General features: G+C 38.9%; 1 protein-coding gene across 4 annotated transcripts in view; it reads right to left on the bottom strand.

Moving 5' to 3' along the window:
* Window positions 1-21,552, bottom strand: part of NALCN (sodium leak channel, non-selective) — a 294,668-nt gene that overhangs the window by 243,083 nt on the left and 30,033 nt on the right. For 2 of the 4 annotated variants that reach the window (XM_043477974.1, XM_043477976.1), the window contains exons 4-7: window positions 16,702-16,785; window positions 15,324-15,463; window positions 15,111-15,239; window positions 813-967 (exon numbers count right to left, since the gene is read on the bottom strand). In XM_043477974.1, the coding sequence (XP_043333909.1) occupies window positions 813-967; window positions 15,111-15,239; window positions 15,324-15,463; window positions 16,702-16,785 (508 nt within the window). Of the gene's footprint in view, window positions 1-812; window positions 968-15,110; window positions 15,240-15,323; window positions 15,464-16,701; window positions 16,786-21,552 lie in introns of those variants that run through there. The other 2 variants (XM_043477975.1, XM_043477977.1) reach the window with 2 other exon arrangements.

The following is a 21,552-nucleotide window of genomic DNA, read 5'->3' as shown; positions in this document are numbered from 1 at the left end:
AGAGGGGCCTCATCAAAGCTGACCATGCTGCACCCTGATCCAGACTTAGAGCCTTCAGATTGGGGAGAAGTACATTTCTGTTGTCTATGCCACCCAGTCTATGATATTTTGCTGTGGTTGCCTAAACCGACTAGGACAAATTTTCAGAGCATAACATATGTGTTTAGAATTCCATGGTTTTTTTGTTTCAATAATGAAATGTGCACAACATGCATGGAATTGTAAAAATGCAATGATACCAACTGAATGCCAGATGCCAAGTCTGCGTGTGATGGCACATTTCAGGACTTAACAGGACAAGCAGCGAATAAATGTACACATTTGAGCACATTGTATTTGCATACAAGCATTCCCCATATCTCTATTACATAGCTGATGCACATTCACTAAGTATTTCATTGTCTTCTGTTCCCAGAATTACTTTTCACCTCTCACGTACCCATCAATGTCTAGTATTCCAATTATTTAAGACTTACCTTGCCTACTAGTTAAATGTGGAAGGAACCAAGTCCTGTTGATTCAAGGGGTTCTTTGAGTCAAGAACCCTGAACCTTACTCAACAAACAAATATTTTTAAATCCTATAATTAGTAATTGAAGAGATACTTAACTCTATATAGACATTGTTGCATATCTATATAAAAACAGACTGTATGTTATAGACTGTAGGGTAGAATATATTAAAATTTGCAGTTGCATTTCTTAAATCTTATAGACAGTCTGAACATAAACTATCAATTATGTTACTACTGTCTCCATTTCATAAACATTGTAAAATAGAAACAGAAAAGGTGTTTTATCAGTAAGACAGACCTATCTCGTTAAAGCCACTGTAGCCCAGCTCTTGCCTGCTAAGTCCCAGATCTTCAAGGTCCATGCATTTAAATCCTGGGGGGCACTGGTAGCCTTCTTCCAGTTCTGGGGAGCAGTGTGTATCTGGGATGGCTAAACTATTCCAGGTTACATTTCTGCAAACAACACAAAAAAGGATTTGACATTTTCAACAAGTGTGTTGATTACAATGCATAACGTAATCACTCTTCATTAATACTTGCTGTGTGTGGACATGGACTTAAGATTCCTGATTCATGAATGGTATTCATCACATTAAGGAACATTCTCAAATGACATGAGATTCATCCACACAGAAGCTCTTCATGTTATTTTTAAACTTCTTATTTTATAGTGGAATAGAACCAGTTAACAATGTTGTAATAGTTTCAGGTGGACAGCAAAGGGACTCAGTCACACACATACATATGTCCATTCTCCCCAAAACACCCCTCCCATCCAGGCTGCCACATGACATTAAACAGTTTCCTGTGATATATAATAGGACACTGGTGGTTATCCATTTAAAATATGTTAATAGCAGCATGCACATACTCATCCTAAACTCTCTAACTATCCGTTCCCTGCATCCTTCTCCTCCAGTAACCATAAGATCTCTAAGTGCACACAGAAGCTCTTTATAAGAGCATCATGGCCATGATGGCTTTTGCCATAAAAGACCGAGACCCAGAAAAGTAAAGGAAGGAATTTTCCTGCAGATTTGCAAGGCATGTAAACTTGTCTGGGGATTCTGTGTCATTCACAAACCCTTCTCCTACTGTGGCCACAAATGTTACTTCTCTGCTTCTAAGCACCAGCTAATGATGACAGTCATTTTCCATATGGTACAAAAGTACCGTATGTGAGCCTCAGAAATGACACTCAGCCTTCTTCTGCGTTGTCAGATGAGCAGTTTAGACAGAAAACCAGATAAGCCAGGTGAGGCTGAAGGAACGAAAGGTATCACACTGGAAGGAGAGAGGTTATGCAGTGATTCAGCTCCGGAAATAATACGAGGTTTTTATTTGGATGACTAGTGATATAACTTTTCATCTTTCTGGAGGATAAACTGGAATTTAAGTTGATGCGAAGGGTTTAGATATGCAATGCTTTTCTTGGCAGTGAATACAGATAACCACCGTAATGGTGAATATGGAATCTCATTGCGGGCTGGCCTTAAAATGAGCCCCAAGTAGCTGCTACCTGAGACAACTGACAAGGCTCATGTAGGGGCCCAAGTTTAGCCTAGAGGATTCACAAGTCTTACAAGCCCTTGATTGTAGTACCGTCATTTCCCACGACATCAATGTCTCCAGGTGTTTCCTAAATGGGGACCAACCTGAGGACAGTCTCAGTTTCCCCTGCTTATGGCCACATTGAGACGGATGTTTTGGGTCACATTTCTTTTCTTCGATATCTTTGTAAATTCATTGTGATGGTTCCTGCCCCTTATATAGCATGTTTCCTCTAAAGTCTGATGCCTAACTGCACGGTCCCTTAGCTGCTTGAGGCCACCAGCCACACGCACGGGCATATACACAAATTCCTACAAAGACATACACAATTTTACTCACACACACACACCATGCCTGGTAATGCATTGCCCAGTTTTGTCTCAGTCAAAACAAAATTCTATGCTTATTCCTTCAGGATTCTGCTCTTCATTAGTGGCAACTGAGCGAATTTACACATCTCAGGAAATGTTTAAGTAACTACCACATTTTAAGCTGGTCCTTTGGACACCCACAAGCAAACCCCAAGTAAAAGGCTCTAACTGTGGACATCACCACTTTGTAGTGTCAGAAAGATATGACTTTAAGCACACATGTAGGTTAATTCCCCTTCTTTCAAATTCTTGCATGGGTGGGTGCTAAGTCACTTCAGTCATGTCCAGCTCTTGTGACCCCCTAGACTGTAGCCCTCTAGGCTCCTCTGTCCATGGGATTCTCCAGGCAAGAATACTGGAGTGGGTAGCCATACCCACCCATACCTGGATCTTCCTGACCCAGGGATAGAACCCGCATTGCTTATGTCTCCTGTGTTGGCAGCAGACGTAAGATTTGTTCTAAAAAAGCAGTTACATAAGCAAAATATCTGCAATATAACAGGTGCTCCATAACCATTGCTATTAATTTAGTTAGAAATCTACTGTAGATACATCATCAGAGTACTTTCATTTCTTAAACATTATAAAGAATGTATTTCCAATATCTCAACTTGTTCTTATACCTCCCACTTGGCAGACACCTCGGCATGAATCCTGTGAGTTAATTCCTGATCCTTTCAAGAAGAGTCACAGTCCTTTGCATGAATCTGAGGCACTTATGATTTTACATATTGTACAAAATCCTCTCTTGATAAAGGCCATGGAAATTAAAAATTAATATTCTTAAGTTCCACCATGTTTCTATCTTTAATTCTTCTGACCTTTCTATTTTTAAAAAATCTCACTGTTTTGTGAACAGAGTTGATAAAACAACCATTCACTTATTTTCTAAGTATTCTGAAAGGAATACTTAAATTTTATTTGGGCTAGTATAGAAAACTGCCCCCAAATCCAACTTTATATCTTCTCTGGTCTTAGTAATCTTTTATAAAATACCACCAAGTCCTAAAAGCTGCCACTGGATGGAAAGTGAAAGAGAAGTCACTCAGTCACGTCCGACTCTTTACGACCCCATGGACTGTAGCCCGCCAGGCTCCTCTGCCCATTGGATTCTCCAGGCAAGAGTACCAGAGTGGGTTGCCATTTCCTCCTCTAGGGGCTCTTCCCAACCCAGGGATCGAAGCTGGGACTCCCACATTGCAGGCAGATGCTTTACCGTCTGAGCCACCAGGGAAGACCAAAAGTACCCAGTAGGATGGATGTGTGTGAGTCACTCAGTTGTGTTCAACTCTTTGTGACGCCATGGACTGTAGCCCTGCCAGGCTCCTCTGCCCATGGGATTCTCCAGGCAAAAATACTGGAGTGGGCTGCCATCCCCTTCTCCAGGGGAATCTTCTCGACCCACGGATCAAACCGGGGTTTCCTGCATTGAAGGCAGATTCTTTACAGTCTGAGCAACCAGGGAAGCCTGCTGGCCGGGGGAACCATGAAATGAATTGTCTGTAACTGAGATTCTCCTTGAGACCCACAGGAAGTAATCTGTAATTACTCTGCAGCAGCAGGGAAGAAGCAGAACAGTCCAGGGTGCCTGTGATGTGTGGTCCCCTACCTCCTGGGCACAAAGCGGATGGTCCAGTCATTACAAACATTAACTTGAGCTCCTGGTTGAATCTTACTCTCTGCACAGTAAACTATTACATGCTTAACATTTACATTTCCTTACCTTTTCTAATTATCTCATTCTTGGGGATGAGATGTCATTATTTGATACCAAGCCATGAATAAATTTCTCTCCTTTCTCAGGAATGATAATAAGGTGTCAGGAAAATCTTCATCTGTTCTATTTCACCTAGCAGCTCCTTCTTACATGTTCCTCTTTTAGCTTCAGGGGGATTTTTGCCATCACATTTGGCAGTTTGCAATATCTGTTTCCGCCACAGGCCACTGGTCTCCTCAACTCTCTTTAGGATATGAACTGTCTTGCTTAGTTGAATCCCATTATTTGTTCCGTAACTGCCTTAGGTCACCATTCATTACTGGAGAAAAAGCTAAAGCTTTACTAGTAACGCTATAAACGAAGCGGTACTCAACCATTCCAGCACCAGGGATCAGTTCCGTGGAAGATAATTTTTCCATGGACCGGGGTCGGGGGATGGTTTGGGGATGATTCAAGCGCATTACCTTTATTGTGCCCACTTTATTTCTATTATTACTGTATCAGCTCCACGTCAGATCATCAGGCATTAGATCCAGGAGGTTGAGGACCCCTGCTATAGAGGACACAGCTGAGATGCCCATCTATCTGCTTTGCAAGAAACTGGGTCCATTCAGAAGCAAAACCGCAGGTACTGAGTTCCTGCTTTATTTGCCCTGTCTGCTTCACAGATTAACATAATCAATTCCAGAGGTCAGCCATGAAACCTGGGACATACAGGTCTCTGAACACACACGTCTCTGCCTGAAAGCTGTCCTATTATTTGGCTACCATGCATGCAAATCAATCAAGCAGAGATTGGAACAATTGTTAAAAGACAACGCTGAAGAGAAAGGAGGTCATGACAGCACCTGGCAACTCTGATCTCTGGAAGCAGAGCATCATACCGTAGAGCTTAGTGTCTGTGACTCAGAGATGTTTACGAGAAATTCCTAGCTAAGAGGCAACAAAAGGACACAACAAGTTGGAAAATTCTTTTCAACTGGGATTTGTATGTGTTTCATTCTGACTCTGGACGTGGTTTGAGTCTCTAAAAATAAAGCAAATTAAATGTCTGGTCTGGAGATGGTAAAATGGTATTGACAAATTTTCTTGAGAGCAAGGCTTTTAAAACTCAGTTGATACTGAACTGAAAATACAAAAGAAAAAATGGCATAAATGGTTGGTCCTTGAAATGAGTCATCCAACTTCTGAAAACTGTTTTTATGAGTAACACTGCTTATAAAACCGTGTGGCCAGTTACATATCTTCTCAAATAGTAAATGAAGAATCACATGAAGAGAAGACAAAATACATGGGTGTGTGCATAACGCGACTGCACAGATTTGATAATACAAATCCAAGAAAGAGAAAAATGCAGACATCTCCCCATCACTGTTATGTCTCGAGTAGCTGAAAAGGCTGCCAACATGTATGAGATTCTTCACGGTACACTCTTTTTTTTTTTTAAGGATAATGTAATGAGCTGGAGCTAAGAGTCAGCATATGAGAGGTCTTTTAACATTTTTTTCCAGACATTCATTTCTGAGTCCTGAGTACAGTGTGGAGCTGGCTGAGAGGACTTACTGAGTGATTCAGGGACCATGAGTTCAGATAATACTCACACCCATCTTCCCTAATTGTAGTCTATTCTCCGTGTCAAAGTTAAGTTTGCAGCATGATGCCTAATCTCCGAGCTGGGTTAACACATTTGAGAAGTTTTGCCTTTTAACTTGGTTTTTAACAAAAGTGGTACCTTTAAATTGGGCTCCTGCATTCACCGATGTTCTCACACAGCCGCTTCCTCACCCAAAAGCTTTCCTTCCCCTCACTCCTCCTCTATTGTCTCCTGCCCACACGATATCTTTTTTCACCTTCATATTCATTCATGGAACAATCTAGACACATTCTGCAGCCCACATGCACTTAAAAAGAAAACTACCTACAGGTTTCCCTCTATGCATCTCTCCCCTCACCCACACGAGTCAACAGTTACTCACCACTTCCTTCAACTTTCCTATCCTGTGTTTGTACTAATTCATTGCTTTTCTCCACTTTTAACGTGGCTTTTCCATTTTCTGACCATTTCTCCTTTGTTGCTTTTATTTAGCAGCTTGCTTTTCTTGCTCTGTCCTTTTCTTCATTTCTGCTTCTTTATCAATCTGTCATAATGTTATTATCCATCTAAATATAATATATCATTAACCATGACTTCCATAGAGCGACTGAGCACACACACACACACACACCTGGGCTTGTAAGAAAGAAAACGCACATTCCAAAATGGCAATGCGTAAAAGGAAAGTGAAAACTAGAAGAAGAGAAACACACGAGTTGATTCAACGATGGTATCGATGAACACTAAGGACTCAGTAGCCAAGAGCTTGGGGTTTCCATGCCTGTAAGAAGTAGAAAACAGAGTCCTCAGCCCCTGTGAGGCTGGGGTCGGGAAAGGTGACCCTCAGGCTTACAGACACATTCGTATTTAAATAGGTCCAGAGCGTGATAGTAATGAGAGGGTCATTAAATAGGTCAGTCAAGCACAGAAGAGGTCATAGCTACAGAGCCAAATACAGACAGGGAACTGGGAAATGAGAAAGGCAGCACTGAATACTGTGAGTAATGACCTACGGTAAGCAGTGTGGGGATAAGCGCCTAGCTATATGGAGAAAATCAGATCTCTACTTCACACTGAAACGTTTCTAACTAGTTGTAGTAACAACAAAAACAGCAAACACTTGACATACAATAAACTGCACATGTTAAAAAGAACAGCTTGAGAAACCTTGACATACACACAGAACCACACCTTCATCATCTCATTCCCACCCCAAACTTTATGCCCAGGCAAACAATGATTTCCTTTCATCAGCATGGGTAAGTTTGCATTTTCTAGAATTTTACATACATGAAATCACAGAATATGTACTTTGTTGTCTAGGTTCTTCACTCAACATAATTATCTTGAGATTCACCCAAGATATTGTGGATATCAATATCTCATACTTTTTTATTGCTAAATAGTAGTTACTATAAGTAGGCTTCCCTAGTGACTCAGCCGGTAAAGAATCTGCCTACAATGTAGGAGACCCACATTTGATCCCTGAATCAGGAAGATCCCCTGGGAAAGGGAATGACTACCCATTTCAATACTCTTGCCTGGAGAATTCCATGGACAGAGGAGCCTTGTGGGGTACAGTCCATGGGGTTGCGAAGAGTTGGACCTGACTGAGCAACTAATACTTTCACAGTCATCATATAGATATACTTGTTAATCCATTTACCTGTTGATGGAAATCTGGAGTATTATCAAATTGGACTTTTACAAATAAAGTCTTTGTATGTATGTGTGTATATAAGTCGCTCAGTTGTAACACAGACCATGGAGAGCACACAAGTACTTTTAAAACAATTGAGAGGGAGGAGCCAAGATGGCGGAGGAGTAGGACGGGGAGACCACTTTCTCTCCTACAAATTCATCAAAAGAATAACTGAACGCAGAGCAAACTTCGCAAAACAACTTCTGATCGCTAGCTGAGGTCATCAGGCGCCCAGAAAAGCAGCCCATTGTCTTCGAAAGGAGGTAGGACAAAATATAAAAGATAAAAAGTGAGACAAAAGAGCTAAGGACGGAGATCCGTCCCGGGAGCTCCTAGGCGGCATTGCTTGGGGTAGGGTCCGGGCCCGAGTGCCCTGAGGACAATCGGAGGGAACTTCTGTGAGTTGCCAACTTGAACTGTGGGAGACCAAAAGAGAGAGAGTAAATTAACCGGCCCGAACACACTGCCGGCCGCTCGCAGAACAAAGAGACCGAGAGGGTCCAGAGAGGAGCTCGCAGGCTGCGGACCGGTCCAGCCCCGCCGGAGGCAGGAGGCAGGAGGCAGGGGGGAGGGGAAGGTCGCGGCGAGACACAGGCCGCAGGCACCCGACCGGCGCGGGCGGGGACTGGGGCTGGGGACGCGGAGGGCGGAAGGCGCGCGCGCCCGACTGGCGCCAGCGGAAACTGAGACTGGGTCCGCGGAAGGGAGGGGGCGCGCCACACCTGGGGAGAGGGCGCCCACCAAGCCCCTGGCTGCCTGGACCGCTCTGACGGGGAAGGCACAGAGAGGGGGCGCAGCTTTTCGTTCCGCGCTTTTGTGGAACACCCGAGGGCTGGAACCGCGCGCAGCGCGGGGCGCGCTCCATATAGAACAGCCGGGAGCCTGAGCAGCACAGACGGAGAAAGCAGCGTCAGCCCCTCCCGGCAGCCCCAGCCCATCCCCGCGGCGCAGGCCTGTCCCCACGGCGCCAGCCACTCCCTGCAGCGCAAGCCCCTCCCTGCCCCGCAGAGCGACGGAGCTAGCTACCTGGGTGAGAGTCCACCTCCGCCTGCCTGTGTCAGGGCGGAAATGAGGCTCTGAAGAGACCGGCAAACAGAAGCCAAATAAACAAAGGGAACCGCTTCAGAAGGGACTGGTGCAACAGATTAAAATCCCTCTAGGAAACGCTGACTACACCGGAGGGGCCTGTAGATATCGAGAAGCGTAAGCTGGAACGAGGAGCTATCTGAAACTGAGCCGAACCCACACTGACCGCAACAGCTCCAGAGAAACTCCTAGATATAATTTTACTTTTTTTCTCTTTTTTTTTTTATTTTTTTTCCTTTTTTTCTTTTTTTTTCTTTTTTCTTTCTTCTCTTTTATTTTCCTTTAAAATCCCCTATTACTCCCCCATTACTCCTTAACTTTCATTTCCACAGACTTTTATGATTTTTTAATTAGGGGGAAAAAAAAATTTTTTTTTCTTTTTTTCTTTTTCTTTCTTTTTTTTTCTTTTTTTTCTTTCCTTTTTCTCTTCTATTTTCTATTTTTCTTTTTCTCTTATTTCTTTTAAAGTCCTCTAGTACTCCTCTACTACTCCTTAATTTTCATTTTCAATACACTATAACCTTACAAAAAAAAAAAAAGAGAGAAGCCCTATTTTTAAACCGAAGATTATTCTCTCCCAATCTTGACTCTCTGTTTTCTACCTCAGAACACCTCTATTTCCTCCTTTCCCCTTCTCTTCCCAATCCAATTCTGTGAATCCTTGTAGGTGACTGGGCTACGGAGAACACTCTGGGAACAGACAGCTGCGTAGATCTGTCTCTCTCCTCTTGAGTCCCCCTTTTTCTCCTCCTGTTCATCTCTATCTCCCTCCTCCCTCTCCTCTTCTTCATGTAACTCTGTGAACCTCTCTGGGTGTCCCTAATGGGGGAGAATCTTTTAGCCATTAACCTAGAAGTTTTCTTATCAGGGCTGTATAGTTGGAGAAGTCCTGAGACTACAGGAAGAATAAAACTGAAATCCAGAGGCAGGAGACTTAAGCCCAAAACCTGAGAACACCAGAAAACTCCTGACTACATGGAACTTTAAGTAATAAGTGACCGTCCAAAAGCCTCCATACCTACACTGAAACCAACCACCACCCAAGAGCCAATAAGTTTTAGAGCAAAACATACCACGCAAATTCTCCAGCAACACAGGAACATAGCCCTGAACATCAACATACAGGCTGCCCAAGGACACACCTAACACATAGACCCATCTCAAAACTCATTACTGGGCACTCCATTGCTCTCCAAAGAGAAGAAATCAAGTTCCACGCACCAGAACACTGACGCAAGCTCCCCTAACCAGGAAATCTTGACAAGCCAATCGTCTAACCCCACCCACTGGGTTAATCCTCCACAATAAAAAGGAACCACAGACCTCCAGAATACAGAAAGCCCACTCCAGATACAGCAATCTAAACAAGATGAAAAGGCAAAGAAACACCCAACAGGTAAAGGAACATGAAAAATGCCCACCAAGTCAAACAAAAGAGGAGGAGATAGGGAATCTACCTGGAAAAGAATTTAGAATAATGATAATAAAAATGATCCAAAATCTTGAAAACAAAATGGAGTTACAGATAAATAGCCTGGAAAAAAAGATTGAAAAGATTCAAGAACTGTTTAATAAAGACCTAGAAGAAATAAAAAAGAGTCAATTAAAAATGAACAATGCAATGAATGAGATCAAAAACACTTTGGAGGGAACCAAGAGTAGAATAACGGAGGCAGAAGATAGGATAAGTGAGGTAGAAGATAAAATGGTGGAAATAAATGAAGCAGAGAGGAAAAAAGAAAAAAAGGATCAAAAGAAATGAGGACAACCTCAGGGACCTCTGGGACAATGTGAAACGCCCCAACATTCGAATCATAGGAGTTCCAGAAGGAGAAGACAAAAAGAAAGGCCATGAGAAAATACTCGAGGAGATAATAGCTGAAAACTTCCCTAAAATGGGGAAGGAAATAGCCACCCAAATCCAAGAAACCCAGAGAGTCCCAAACAGGATAAACCCAAGGCGAAACACCCCAAGACACATATTAATCAAATTAACAAAGATCAAACACAAAGAACAAATATTAAAAGCAGGAAGGGAAAAACAACAAATAACACACAAAGGGATTCCCATAAGGATAACAGCTGATCTATCAATAGAAACCCTCCAGGCCAGAAGGGAATGGCAGGACGTACTGAAAGTAATGAAAGAGAATAACCTACAACCTAGATTACTGTATCCAGCAAGGATCTCATTCAGATATGAAGGAGAATTCAAAAGCTTTACAGATAAGCAAAAGCTGAGAGAATTCAGCACCACCAAACCAGCTCTTCAACAAATGCTAAAGGATCTTCTCTAGACAGGAAATGCAGAAAGGTTGTATAAACGTGAACCCAAAACAACAAAGTAAATGGCACGGGACCACACCTATCAATAATTACCCTAAATGTAAATGGGTTGAATGCCCCAACCAAAAGACAAAGATTGGCTGAATGGATACAAAAACAAGACCCCTATATATGCTGTCTACAAGAGACCCACCTCAAAACAAGAGACACATACAGACTAAAAGTGAAGGGCTGGAAAAAAATATTTCATGCAAACGGAGACCAAAAGAAAGCAGGAGTCGCAATACTCATATCAGATAAAATAGACTTTCAAATAAAGGATGTGAAAAGAGACAAAGAAGGACACTACATAATGATCAAAGGATCAATCAAAGAAGAAGATATAACAATTATAAATATATATGCACCCAACATAGGAGCACCGCAATATGTACGGCAAACGCTAACGAGTATGAAAGAGGAAATTAATAGTAACACAATAATAGTGGGAGACTTTAATACCCCACTCACAACTATGGATAGATCAACTAAACAGAAAATTAACAAGGAAACACAAACCTTAAATGACACAATGGACCAGCTAGACCTAATTGATATCTATAGGACATTTCACCCCAAAACAATCAACTTCACCTTTTTCTCAAGTGCACACGGAACCTTCTCCAGAATAGATCACATCCTGGGCCATAAATCTGGTCTTGGAAAATTAAAAAAAATTGAAATCATTCCAGTCATCTTTTCTGACCACAGTGCAGTAAGATTAGATCTCAATTACAGGAAAAAAATTGTTAAAAATTCAAACATATGGAGGCTAAATAACACGCTTCTGAATAACCAACAAATCATAGAAGAAATCAAAAAAGAAATCAAAATATGTATAGAAATGAATGAAAATGAAAACACAACAACCCAAAACCTATGGGACACTGTAAAAGCAGTGCTAAGGGGAAGGTTCATAGCATTACAGGCTTACATCAAGAAACAAGAAAAAAACCAAATAAATAACCCAACTCTACACCTAAAGCAACTAGAGAAGGAAGAAATGAAGAACCCCAGGGTTAGCAGAAGGAAAGAAATCTTAAAAATCAGGGCAGAAATAAATGCAAAAGAAACTAAAGAGACCATAGCAAAAATCAACAAAGCTAAAAGCTGGTTTTTTGAAAAAATAAACAAAATTGACAAACCATTAGCAAGACTCATTAAGAAACAAAGAGAGAAGAACCAAATTAACAAAATTAGAAATGAAAATGGAGAGATCACAACAGACAACACTGAAATACAAAGGATCATAAGAGACTACTACCAGCAGCTCTATGCCAATAAAATGGACAACTTGGATGAAATGGACAAATTCTTAGAAAAGTATAACTTTCCAAAACTGAACCAGGAAGAAATAGAAGATCTTAACAGACCCATCACAAGCAAGGAAATCGAAACTGTCATCAAAAATCTTCCAGCAAACAAAAGCCCAGGACCAGATGGCTTCACAGCTGAATTCTACCAAAAATTTAGAGAAGAGCTAACACCTATCTTACTCAAACTCTTCCAGAAAATTGCAGATGAAGGTAAACTTCCAAACTCATTCTATGAGGCCACCATCACCCTAATTCCAAAACCAGACAAAGATGCCACAAAAAAAGAAAACTACAGGCCAATATCACTGATGAACATAGATGCAAAAATCCTTAACAAAATTCTAGCAAACAGAATCCAACAACATATTAAAAAAATCATACACCACGACCAAGTGGGCTTTATCCCAGGAATGCAAGGATTCTTTAATATCCGCAAATCAATCAATGTAATACACCACATTAACAAATTGAAAGATAAAAACCATATGATTATCTCAATAGATGCAGAGAAAGCCTTTGACAAAATTCAACACTCATTTATGATTAAAACTCTCCAAAAAGCAGGAATAGAAGGAACATACCTCAACATAATAAAAGCTATATATGACAAACCCACAGCAAGCATCACCCTCAATGGTGAAAAATTGAAGGCATTTCCCCTGAAATCAGGAACAAGACAAGGGTGCCCACTCTCACCACTACTATTCAACATAGTGTTGGAAGTTTTGGCCACAGCAATCAGAGCAGAAAAAGAAGTAAAAGGAATCCAGATAGGAAAAGAAGAAGTAAAACTCTCACTGTTTGCAGATGACATGATCCTCTATATAGAAAACCCTAAAGACTCTACCAGAAAATTACTAGAGCTAATCAATCGAATATAGTAAAGTTGCAGGATATAAAATTACACACCAGGAATCCCTTGCATTCCTATAATACTAACAATGAAAAAACAGAAAGAGAAATTAAGGAAACAATACCATTCACCATTGCAACAAAAAGAATAAAATACTTAGGAGTATATCTACCTAAAGAAACAAAAGACCTATACATAGAAAACTATAAAACACTGATGAAAGAAATCAAAGAGGACACAAACAGATGGAGAAAACATACCAGTGTTCATGGATTGGAAGAATCAAATATTGTCAAAATGGCTATTCTACCCAAAGCAGTCTATAGATTCAATGCAATCCCTATCAAGCTACCAACGGTATTTTTCACAGAACTAGACAAAGAATTTCACAATTTGTATGGAAATACAAAAAACCTCGAATAGCCAAAGTAATCTTGAGAAAGAAGAATGGAACTGGAGAATCAACCTGCCTGACTTCAGACTCTACTACAAAGCCACAGTCATCAAGACAGTATGGTACTGGCACAAAGACAGAAATATAGATCAATGGAACAGAATAGAAAGCCCAGAGATAAATCCACGAACCTATGGACACCTTATCTTTGACAAAGGAGGCAAGGATATACAATGGAAAAAAGACAACCTCTTTAACAAGTGGTGCTGGGAAAACTGGTCAACCACTTGTAAAAAGAATGAAACTAGAACACTTTCTAACACCATACACAAAAATAAACTCAAAATGGATTAAAGATCTAAATGTAAGACCAGAAACTATAAAACTCCTAGAGGAGAACATAGGCAAAACACTCTCTGACATAAATCACAGCAAGATCCTCTATGACCCACCTCCCAGAATATTGGAAATAAAAGCAAAACTAAACAAATGGGACCTAATGAAACTTAAAAGCTTTTGCACTACAAAGGAAACTATAAGTAAGGTGAAAAGACAGCCCTCAGATTGGGAGAAAATAATAGCAAATGAAGAAACAGACAAAGGATTAATCTCAAAAATATACAAGCAACTCCTGCAGCTCAATTCCAGAAAAATAAATGACCCAATCAAAAAATGGGCCAAAGAACTAAACAGACATTTCTCCAAAGAAGACATACAGATGGCTAACAAACACATGAAAAGATGCTCAACATCACTCATATCAGAGAAATGCAAATCAAAACCACAATGAGGTACCATTACGCCAGTCAGGATGGCTGCTATCCAAAAGTCTACAAGCAATAAATGCTGGAGAGGGTGTGGAGAAAAGGGAACCCTCTTACACTGTTGGTGGGAATGCAAACTAGTACAGCCGCTATGGAGAACAGTGTGGAGATTTCTTAAAAAACTGGAAATAGAACTGCCATATGACCCAGCAATCCCACTTCTGGGCATACACACTGAGGAAACCAGATCTGAAAGAGACACGTGCACCCCAATGTTCATCGCAGCACTGTTTATAATAGCCAGGACATGGAAGCAACCTAGATGCCCATCAGCAGATGAATGGATAAGGAAGCTGTGTACATATACACCATGGAATATTACTCAGCCATTAAAAAGAATTCATTTGAACCAGTCCTAATGAGATGGATGAAACTGGAGCCCATTATACAGAGTGAAGTAAGCCAGAAAGATAAAGAACATTACAGCATACTAACACATATATATGGAATTTAGAAAGATGGTAACGATAACCCTATATGCAAAACAGAAAAAGAACACAGAAATACAGAACAGACTTTTGAACTCTGTGGGAGAATGTGAGGGTGGGATATTTCAAAAGAACAGCATGTATATTATCTATGGTGAAACAGATCACCAGCCCAGGTGGGATGCATGAGACAAGTGCTCGGGCCTGGTGCACTGGGAAGACCCAGAGGAATCAGGTGGAGAGGGAGGTGGGAGGGGGGATCGGGATTGGGAATACATGTAAATCCATGGCTGATTCATATCAATGTATGACAAAACCCACTGGAAAAAAAAAATAAAAAAAAAATAAAACAATTGAGACAGGTTTTTCACATGAAAACTGCAGGAACATCCTTGCAAATCACAAGGTTAAAGTGCAGTTAGTAGATAAACTTACCCTGGTTTTGTGTCATTTACTACACAGTGATAGGTAAATGTCCCAAACATCTGAACTCCTAAAATGCCATAAAGAAGTAGAAAGAAAAGGAGGAAAATGGAAACACTCCATATTTGTTCTCCTGATCGCCTAGGAGGAAAAAATAAAGTAGGTGAAACTTACCAAAAAATGTCATAAACATTTCCCCTTAATTTACGTAAAAGTAGTGCTTACTTTAAAATATTTGTAATTCTGGTCCTTGGTAGCTCAAATCGGAAATAAATCCGGAATGCCCGGATCATAATTAGTGGCCGTGGGATCCGCAACATGCCCCAAGGAGACATCTGATCAACTATATCAGCGATTTCAAACACCTGCAAATTCAGAGGTGAACAGACAACTCAGGCTTTCGCTCAGCATTGGGTGTAGTCAGGACACATACAGACAGCGTCACAGGACGCCATACATGTTCCCTGAACTAAGTCCCACACTGCCATCCACCAACACTAACTTTCTTTGGAGTACATGTTGAATAGCTCTCTTAAGAGAAACAAATACGTAAATGAGTGAAAGTGTCATTAATCTTGTTCATTTTCTAAATGATTCATCAAGGCACAGTTTTTATTACAAAAATGGAGTAAGTATGCCAAGTTTTCCTCACTACCAACAGTCTTTGGTGGAACTTTTCGAGTATCTAGAACATAGATTAATGGAGAAAGAGTTAATAAAGATATTATGAAAAAGAATTCCATTTACCAGCAGAGGCAAGAGGATAATTAGAAAATGTTTGTCAATCATACAATAGTTACTAAATGGAAAAGAACACATTTAATATGCAGGATGAAATTAATTGTTAGAGAAGTGAGCTTTATAAAAATAAGAACAGCTTATCAATACGAACCATGATGAGTTTCTGGGACGGATGATGAATTTATTTTATTCTGAATTTTTAAAATGAAGAATATAATAAGTTCAGTTGAATTAAATACAAAATCAAGCCTGAATGAGTGCCTGGGAATGAATTATACTGTTTTTAATAAAATCTCTCCCTCAGGCCTTTTAAATATATGTTCCCCATTTCTCAAAGTAAGGAATTTTCCATTTGCAATACACTATTTATGTTACCCAATATATACCCCAATGTATTTATATTATTTTAGCTATTTTTAGTGAGAATTTAGTCACTGAAAAGACTGGACTTTTGATTTTTAAATTCAAATTTTTATTCTACAAATACAGAAACCTCACTCCATGTTCCTTCCCTTTATTTCAGTCAATATATTTCTAATGTCTGTTTAATGAGAAATAATCTTGTATGGTACTGATTTTTATTTCTGATTGAAAAATAATGTGAACATCTGACTGATGATGATTAAAATGTCAGGCTTTTAAAAATCAATAAACATTAAAAGTGTTTCTAGACAATTACCCAATCACATTATATATATATTCACACACACATATATATATATACACACACACATATATATATATACACACACACACACATACACACATATATATGTTCTTTAACATATCAATTTAGATTTTCAATGCAAAATAATGCCCATTTTGGAAAATATACCCTTGTAAGTTAAAAGTGTTTAATTACCTGTAACACCAATGAAACCCAAAGGCAAAAGACCATAAATCCATCAAAAACACACCAGCGATCTTTCACGTAGGAACTATCCCCCTAAAAATAAATTTCACATGGTGTTATCAGACAAAATGAATAATTAAAAAAAAAAAATCTGTGGAGGGAATAATCAAGTATTAATTTGATATAAGCTATCTACAATTTTTGTATCATAACTGAACAGACTTTCAAAAGGAAAGTCTTTCAGCATTTTAAATGACATTATATATGAGGAAAATAATTTCTAAAACACAAGTAACTGCAGGACTGTGCATATAAAATTTTAAATTCATGCAAAGAGAAAACATCACTAGTTTTACTCTTAGCCACATAGATTCTACCACATAAGAAGCCAGAGGTCATTGTACTTAATAAGCAGCTCAGGTCCTAAAACCAACTATTCCTACAAGAACCAAGAGGATACAGTGGTCAGTGAAGGACTTTGAATCTCTGTGAACAACCATCATCAGTAGAGAATTAACCAGTAATTCACTTTGAACTGAATTAGAGGTGAAGATGAAGAAATGTGCCTTCATTTTCAAAATAAATATATATTGATTTTAACTGGGATTATAAATATAAAAGAAAGATAAAGAAGGCATGCTACTTTCATTTTTTAACAGTGAATCCATTCTGACACTGGAATGCATTATTTTTATAAAATGGGACTTTTAGGAAAAAACTTTCCTTTCAAATAACAAAACAGTACACCCTATGAGGTTGAAATTGGAAACCTTTAACTAGAAAGAAAGCCTTCAATAGCTTGCTCAGGACGCACAATTGTCACTAGTTCTGTAGTAATCTGTGAAACTCAGTTCTGAATCCAGTCACAGGGTTACCAGCTCTGAGTGAATCTGTTTAGAAAATAAAAATAGGAACAGAAGACCAAGACTTTCAATAAAATGGTAAAATATGTTGCAGGATATTTAGGAAAATAAAGTAATTTTGAGAACCTTCTGCCAGGAGTAACAAATAGATTGTCAGAAAGTTTCCTTGAGAGGTTTCCAGAAATAACTTGTTGTTTGCAAATCTAAAGGTAATGAATGATAATTCACTTAATGAAAGTTATATGACTCAGATATGAAGTTTAAGCCCAGATTAGTTAGCACTGGGTAAGCATGTACTTTATATAAGAGGATGTATAATGCCGAGGGACACACACACACACACACACACCAACTACACACACACATCTTGTGTAGATATACAGCTATGTACACACCCAGTTAATACTCTACATAAGGCCAACTAATTTATAATAAAGTTAAAATCATGGTGGGAAAATTAATTCTGTGGAGAGTTAAGAAGAAACAATGCTAGTTCTCAAATGAATGCACAAATAATTTTACCACTGGCACAAGAATCAACCAGACTTGGTGTGTATTCAAGAAGACCCACAAAAGAGTTATAAAAGCAAATTTGGGAGTTGGGTGACTAACAGGACAATGACCTATTAAATTAGCATTATGATCATCATATGACCATATCTTAAGAAGATAAAAACTATATCATAAAATGCTACTGGTTATGTATTCACATATGTGCATGTTAAGTATAGAGCAAATAATTAAGGGATAATATAGCTGCCTTCAATATCTCATGAGGAATCTTCTACCATAGGCATCAAATTTGCCTTGTACACTGCACAACTTAAAATATGAATTAATTGTAAAACTAAATATAGACAACATAACCAATATAAAATGAGTCTAATTTTGACTACCATCCTAAAAGATAATAAAATACAAATGTTTAAGTTGCACTTTGGAATTTCCCTTGTTTTGTTTGATATATTGAACAAATCTGTTAATTCATTCACTTAGGAAATACAACATTTCTATGCTCTAGGCAGCATTCAGGAACAAGTGATACAGAAGTGACTAAAACAAAAACACCTGCCCTTATGTAACTTATATTCTCAGTTATTTTTTTAAAAATGTAAAATGCACATATATCATATTTCTATAAGTGTTAGAAAAATGGGCTTCCCAGGTGGTGCTAGTGGTAAAAAACCCATCTCCTAATACAGGAGACATAAGAGATGCAGGTTCAATTCCTAGGTTAGGAAGATCTCTTGGAGGAGGGCATTGCAATCCACTCCAGAATCCCAGGACAGAGGAGAGTGGCAGGCTATGGTCCATAGAGTTGCAACAAGTTGGACACAACTGAAGCAACTTAGCATGCATGCATGCATACAGAAAAATTAAAGTATATATTTTCAAATCAACTTTTATTAAACAAATATGTTCCTTATATGTTGAGCAAAAAAGTGAAAAAATACCACTTGATCTTTATTTTAAGAACTAGGCATAACTGTGATTGTTTTAAAAATGTGAAAGAATTCCAAGATGAGCACAGAAATATGAGGTTCAGCAGAGAACTATTTTAAAATAGGAATGATTAAACATAAATGTTAGCCAAGAAGGAGAATATTAATAATTACAGATTATTGGGTACACAAGCACTCAGATAAATTTATATAAGATTTTTCCCAAATAGTATTATTTCATTCCTGTTTTAAAATTAAAAAATGTTTCACACAGTATCACTACAGTTAACCTCCTGTTGCTCATAATTTGCCTTAGTAACAAATTACATTCAATTAGATACAAGTTGAGAGCTTCTCATTATATTGAGAGTTATTTAAAATATAAAAAAATGAGGATAAATAATGGTATTTCCCAGGGAGGGGAACAGAGTGGCAAGGAGCCAAAGGTGGAAAAGAGACATAATTTTCCCAGAATATCCATACATATGCCTTTTGACTAATGGTCATGTGTTACATTTTTAAAATAGATCTTTCAAAGCTAACTTTTTCAAAAGGTGAAAATTCTAGCATTAACAAAAATCACTCAGTTGGTGTCAATAAAGTCAAATTTGAAAAATATGAGCCTCACAAATTTACAACGTAAAGTCATCAGTAACAGAGTTGGCTGAATTTTTATTTACTATATAGATTTATAGGTTAAGGAAATTGACGTTGCAAAGCTGACTTGAGTATATTTTGAATTCTATCAAAGGATGGATTATTTGAAGTCATTTTAGAAGTTCTGGCTGGATTCCAAATAAAACAAAAGCATGCAAACACACAACTGACTCAATGGACATAAACTCTGGGAGATAGTGAAGGACAGGGAAGCCTGGAGTGCTGCAGTCCATGAGGTCGCCAAGACTCTGACACGACTTAGCAACTGAACAACAACAATGCAAGCTCATTCTAATTTCTAGTGATCTCATGAAAACTGGTTTAGCAAAAAAAGTTCTACTGTATAATACAGAAAACTATTTCGGAATTATGAAGTCATTTGAGTTGAATTATCTGGAATGTTCTCTGTGTTGGATGTTCCAGATATTCAGAGTGGTATCTGCCTGTCCCAACAAGACCACCACACTCTAGATTGCATGGAATGGTCAATTAAAACTAGCTTCTTTTAACTTGCCTTGTATAAAATGTAAAATAGTCCAGTGAGCAGAAGTTTTACACAGTAATTTTTGGTTTCAGCTTCCAGGAGTCATTCAATATTTATAAAAACCTTTGAGCTGTGTAATAGTGATCTGGGATACAAAGGCCAATAACACTCAGATTTTTCCCATCTTTTTTTTTAACCTTTTGCCCTTTAGCATTCATTGTCCTTCATGCTGTTCTGTCTTCCTGAAAAATTCCCTGCAGTCTATGCCAATTTTTTCCTCCAGACTTTGGTCTGACCACAGCCCACTCTAATCAGTGCTTTTGCTCGTATATCATGCAACCAACAGCAACTCAGCTCATGCATATAAACAAGGTTCATACCATGTTAACAGACAGAATAGTCTTTTGTAACTCCCATCCAGCTATTTAATTAACTTATATTTTAGTTCCTGTAGTTTGAGTTTCCTACTTAAACCTTCTCTATACATATTCTCTGGTGTTGTATTTTTTAAAAAGGTCAATCTTCCACTCCTCTGTTAATGTTTGAGTTTGTTCTGAAGATTAATAGTATCTTGAAACTTTAGACAATTTCAGGTGGTATTCCCACTACCTTGCACCATGATATTAAATTAATGATGAGATAAGCATAGGAACCATGTCTTTTGAGCCTCTGTAGATTACAATGCAGACAGTAAGAAGTCAATGTCTATGCCTCATGAATGCATCCATGCATCTATCTGTTCACTGAAACTACTAGTACTGTCTCTTTAAAGGAAAGATTCTTTGTAGCAAAAAGAGAAAGAGGTAGTACATTGAAAGGTAATACCTTAAAGTTAATACTCTTCCTGAATATTCATGAAAGATCACAGATAAAACTATGAGATGGTTTCTGCATATTTCTCAGATTAGTGCAGTTTGAATCAGCAAAGCTGATGTGCCATGCAAATAGGAACTGGGTCAAAGTTTAATATGGGCTTCCCAGGGGGTACCGTGGTAAAGAATTCAAGTGCCAATACAGGAGACCCAAGAGACAGAGGTTCAGTCCCTGGATGGAGAAGATCCCCTGCAGGAGGAAACAGAGAATTTTCATGGATAGAGGAGCCTGGTGGGCTACAGTCCATGGGGTCACAGTCAGACATGATTAAGCACAGCAGCACAAGGTTTTTATAATTTTTGCATGATAATGAAATTGCAAACATGACTGAATTGAAATTTAAACCATATCAATCATTATCAATACTCACTAAGGCTCCATAAGGGCAAAATACCTTTTCATGAACAGAATACAGGCTCTGAAACCTGGCACTTTGAAGTACAACTGAAGATAAGCAGGACCCTGCTGTGTCCCCCACAATTTGTTTGTATAAAAGCTCTAGCCTCCTAGGCCTTCCTGGAGTTCTAAAGAGCAAACTCAA

This window comes from Cervus canadensis, chromosome 9 (assembly GCF_019320065.1).
Source record: "Cervus canadensis isolate Bull #8, Minnesota chromosome 9, ASM1932006v1, whole genome shotgun sequence".
Classification (NCBI taxonomy): domain Eukaryota; kingdom Metazoa; phylum Chordata; class Mammalia; order Artiodactyla; family Cervidae; genus Cervus; species Cervus canadensis.
Note: the sequence above shows the minus strand (reverse complement) of the source record. Positions and strands in the feature narration are given on the sequence as shown.